The sequence below is a fragment of the Gavialis gangeticus genome, unplaced genomic scaffold (assembly GCF_001723915.1).
Source record: "Gavialis gangeticus isolate Ggan-Ray unplaced genomic scaffold, GavGan_comp1, whole genome shotgun sequence".
NCBI lineage: Eukaryota > Metazoa > Chordata > Crocodylia > Gavialidae > Gavialis > Gavialis gangeticus.
In genome coordinates this window covers 131,718,094-131,722,262 of record NW_017729025.1, presented here as the reverse complement: position 1 = coordinate 131,722,262, position 4,169 = coordinate 131,718,094, and the positions used below count along the sequence as shown (strand labels likewise).

The following is a 4,169-nucleotide window of genomic DNA, read 5'->3' as shown; positions in this document are numbered from 1 at the left end:
TGTTTCAGCCTTCAAAAGAGAAGGCTGAGGGGGGATCTTGTGCCCGTTATAAACTGGTTAGGGGGGATCAGCAGGCGCTGGGGGAGTCCCTGTTCCCCTGAGCACGGCAAGGAGTGACCAGGAACAACGGTCACAAGCTGGCGGAGGGAAGGTTTAAGTTGGACATCAGGAGGCACTACTTCACGGTCAGGGCGGCTAGGGTCTGGAACCAGCTTCCAAGTGAGGTGGTGCAGGCTCCCACCCTGGGGGTTTTTAAGAGGAGGTTGGATGACCACCTTACTGGGGTCGTTTGACCCCAGTACTCTTTCCTGCCATGGCAGGGGGTCGGACTAGATGATCTGCTCAGGTCCCTTCCGACCCTAGAAACTATGAAACTATGAACATGGGAAGAGACAAAGCTACCTAGTTTGGCAGCACAGTGAGATGGTACCATATTTTCTTGCATGCTCCCATGTAAGACATGCACCTTGTTTTGGGAAGGCAGAATAAGGAAAAGAGAATCTTACCTGCCATAGCATGGGTTTGTAATGGCTGAATGCTGGCAGTATACAAGAAGGGCAGAGTCCCATGGTCAACACCACTTAACCTCTAGCTGCAGCTGGACAGCTCATAGTTTGAACGATGATGGAGTTGATGAAGGAATCTGCCTTGAAACAAATAGCTATGCAGAAAGAATTTCAAAAATTGATAGTGAGAAAATATGTTGGAGCATGTGAAAAAGAACTTACAAATTATGTTCTCCAAATGCAGGTTTTTTTGCTTGGGCAGTGGCTGTGACAGAATTAAACTTAAAGCTGATGACAGGACTCCATCTCTCCTGCAGCAGAAGGGAGCAGAGTCCTTTAGCCATTCCAGTGTCTCCATGCCTCCATTCCACCTTGGAAATTTTCTTCATCACTTGAAACATGCATGCCATTTCTAGAGGGTGAATTTGGGTGGAATGTGTGGTATGCGAGTAAAACCAGTTTGTAGGAAGACATATTATTATCTTAGTTATCAGAAGTGTGTGTGCGCGTGTGTGTATGACCCTAAACTTGCTCTTCCATTATCTTACTCTCCTCCCTCTTCTCTACATTTCAGTTCTAAAGAGAATTTAGCATACTTCAAGCTCATTCTTTTTTGTTCCTGAATGTAAGAGAAAAGTTTCTTCCTGTAAAGCTTCAGGTGATGGTTGTGCCCATCTGTCAAAAGACATTACGTTTAAGGGACAGGGCAGTGTGTTAAAAGAAATTAAATCTGTGATTATGTGCAAGCACTGTCAGCTTTGTGTCCTTTCTGCTTATATAAGGGAAGCTCCCTGGTTTCTTAGCAGTCGTACTGGAAGGCTTCAGATGTTCAGGGCCTCTACAGCTATAAGTTATGGTTTCTGACTATCACAAGAACTAAGATGTGAAATACTCATTCCACCAAAGCTGACAACAGAACTATCAAACTGCTGTGTTTTCACACTTAAGCTCCTGAGATGAACTTAAGTAGTCATACTTCTCAAATGATGCCCATAGGCTGCTGGATGGCACTTTCTCCCTTTTAGTGTTTCCTTCCTGTCAAAATGCCAATAGGAGAAAGTTATTTAAATTAAATTAAGAGTTCACTGAAGATGTGATAGTGTTGTCAGTTTTTGTCATTTTGGAAAATCAGGATTTTTTTTAAAAAGGTGAGAAGCAAACAAGCATAAATATCAGAATATTCAGGGGACAGGTTAAATTTATTGACTCGTATCAGTTCTGGAGAGTAATGCATCTGATCCTGGAAATTGGTGTATCTGCAGCTTCCCAAAGCCTCCAAGTGTCTTTAGGTATCTTGAGATTCTCACTGAACTAATCTTGTTTTCTATCCTATGGCCTAGTTTCAGGGGCTCTAACATGGCAATGTTATTGCTCACGTCTGCTTCTATGATAGAGAACATCTGGAAAAGGGGAGTTCATATGTATACACTACATAAAATTTGAAGTAACATGAAATCTGTTTTTTGTAAAGCTGTACAGCTATGACACCATTTTAAATTAAAGAAAATTTGGACCAGGTATTGGTTGAAAAAGTTTGTGCTCCTTTTTTTGAGAGTCTGTGTGATATTTACGTTTTCCCACCTGCAGTTGTTTCCTAAAACATGGCCTTTCAACTCTTATCTAACAGGAAATTTGCTTTCTCAGATTTGAAACATTTATTTGAACCTTCTTCTACATTTTTAAAACCTGTTATAAAATTACAGAAGAATTTAATTAAGTTGAAATTTGTGTGGATATGGGACAAGATATATGTCCAGTTTCTTACAACATTATGCAGTTAAGAAAGACGCTTTCAAAAAAATTAAGAATTATATTTGTGTCAAATATAAAAACAAGATCCAAATCACTACTGGATATGCAGCTGTTTGCCATGTCTCCATTTAGAAATGTGAATTGTTGTTTGACTGCAGTAAGTCAGTTTTCCTGAAGTAGGAAGTATAAGTTGATGGTTATTATGTAATGAATGTTTTCAAAATTATTTTTTTTTCCATTAGATAACCCAAGAAGACATTAAAAAGACGTACGGTGGATCATCTGGAAGCAGAGGCTATTATTCCAGTGCTTTTGCTAGGTTAGTAATACACTATTGTTCATTCTTTTTTCAATATTGGAATGTTCTAACCAACCTGAGTAGCCAGTATATTTTGATTGCCTGTTTATAGTAAAAAATAACATAGTTTACATCAAGTAGTTGTAAAACAGTTCTGGAGGGAAAATTTCAAATATTTTAGTAATAGTAGGAATGCTGTAATTGAAAAAACATTGGGGATCATTTTATACTTAACACAGGGGTGGGCAATTATTTTGGGTGGAGGGTTGCTTAATGAGTTTTGGTGAGCTGTTGAGGGCTGCAAGGGTAGCCCCACCCCTTGACAGGTGCCCTGCTCCCTGCTTGCAGTCTTAGGACCAGAAGTCCTGCCCCCTAGCCCCTGACCTTTGCTCCTGGAAGTCCCTCCCCTTGCCCCTGGAAGTATTGGGGGGTGCCATCTTGGGACCAGAAAAAAACAAATCACAGTGGCAGCAGGAGCAGGCAACAAGCATTTAAGGCACTCGTTCCTCATGCAGGTGCTGCCACCCAGCAGCACACAGCTCCAGCCAGAGCTACATGTGGCAGCGAGGAACTCAGCCAGGGCTGTCTCCCCACGGTGCACACATAGCTCCTGGCACTTACGCACCACCAGGAGAAGTCCTGTGTGCTGGATCCAGCTGTCTTCCCCACTCCCTGCCACCATGTGCAGGTCCTGGGACTGCTGGGAAGCAGAGGCCAGAGCAGGCAGACAGATGGCTCCAGCGTACAGGGCTTGCCCTGGTGATTCACGAGTGCTGGGAGCTACACATGCACACTGCATGATAGAGGTGGGCTAGCCTGGCTGTGCTTCTTGCTGCCACATGCAGCTCTGGCTGGAGCCACACACCACCAGGCAGCAGTGTCTGCATGCGCCACAAGCTCCCTGAGAGCTTGGCGACTGCTGCTGCCTCCATGGAGGAGTATGGGGGGGTTAGGGTTGCACTCACACCAACACACTGTCCACCTGAGCTCCACATTCCCACCGCCCCCACTGGGCACATGCTCTATGCTCCCATAGGCCCCAGCCTCATACTTCATGCCACTGTCCAGCTGCAGCTCCCCTTCTCCTTCCTCCCCTCCGCTGCTTCCCTACGTGTTGCAGCAGAGAGACAAGGAGGAGCCACTGGACGCCGGGGAAGCCAAGCAGGTCCCTCAGCGGCAGCAGCAGTGGCAGCAGCAGCCCTGCCTGGCAGCTGTGCATGGTGACTGAGCTGTGCCCTTCTGCCCACAAGGGTGGGAGCAAGGCACATGGGTTAGGTGGAGTACAGTTAATTGGTGGGCACCCAGGGGCCAGATGAAATTGCCTAGCAGGCCTCATCCAGTCCAAAGGCCGTATTTTGCCCACCCCTGAGTTAACACACTATTGCACAATACCACAAGTGTTCTTTATTGTTAAAAAGAACTTTAATGAAAATTTTGACTATGACTTCCAAGTCAGATACTGACTGCTCTTAAAAAAAAAAAATATTTCCCCTCTAGCTCCACGAATGCGTACATGCTTATATATAGACTGAAGGATCCAACAAGAAATGCAAGTAAGTGTGTTTTATAGTTCTCAACTAAAAGTGTTGGGTTGGGGGGGGGGGGGGGGGTGG

At 44.8% G+C, this 4,169-nt stretch overlaps 1 protein-coding gene across 4 annotated transcripts in view; it reads left to right on the top strand.

Annotated features, from left to right (window-relative positions):
* Window positions 1-4,169, top strand: part of USP47 (ubiquitin specific peptidase 47) — a 148,579-nt gene that overhangs the window by 109,785 nt on the left and 34,625 nt on the right. For all 4 annotated transcript variants that reach the window (XM_019519573.1, XM_019519574.1, XM_019519572.1 and 1 more), the window contains 2 exons: window positions 2,501-2,577; window positions 4,054-4,109. In XM_019519573.1, coding sequence (XP_019375118.1) covers window positions 2,501-2,577; window positions 4,054-4,109 — 133 coding nt within the window. The remainder of the gene's footprint in view (window positions 1-2,500; window positions 2,578-4,053; window positions 4,110-4,169) is intronic.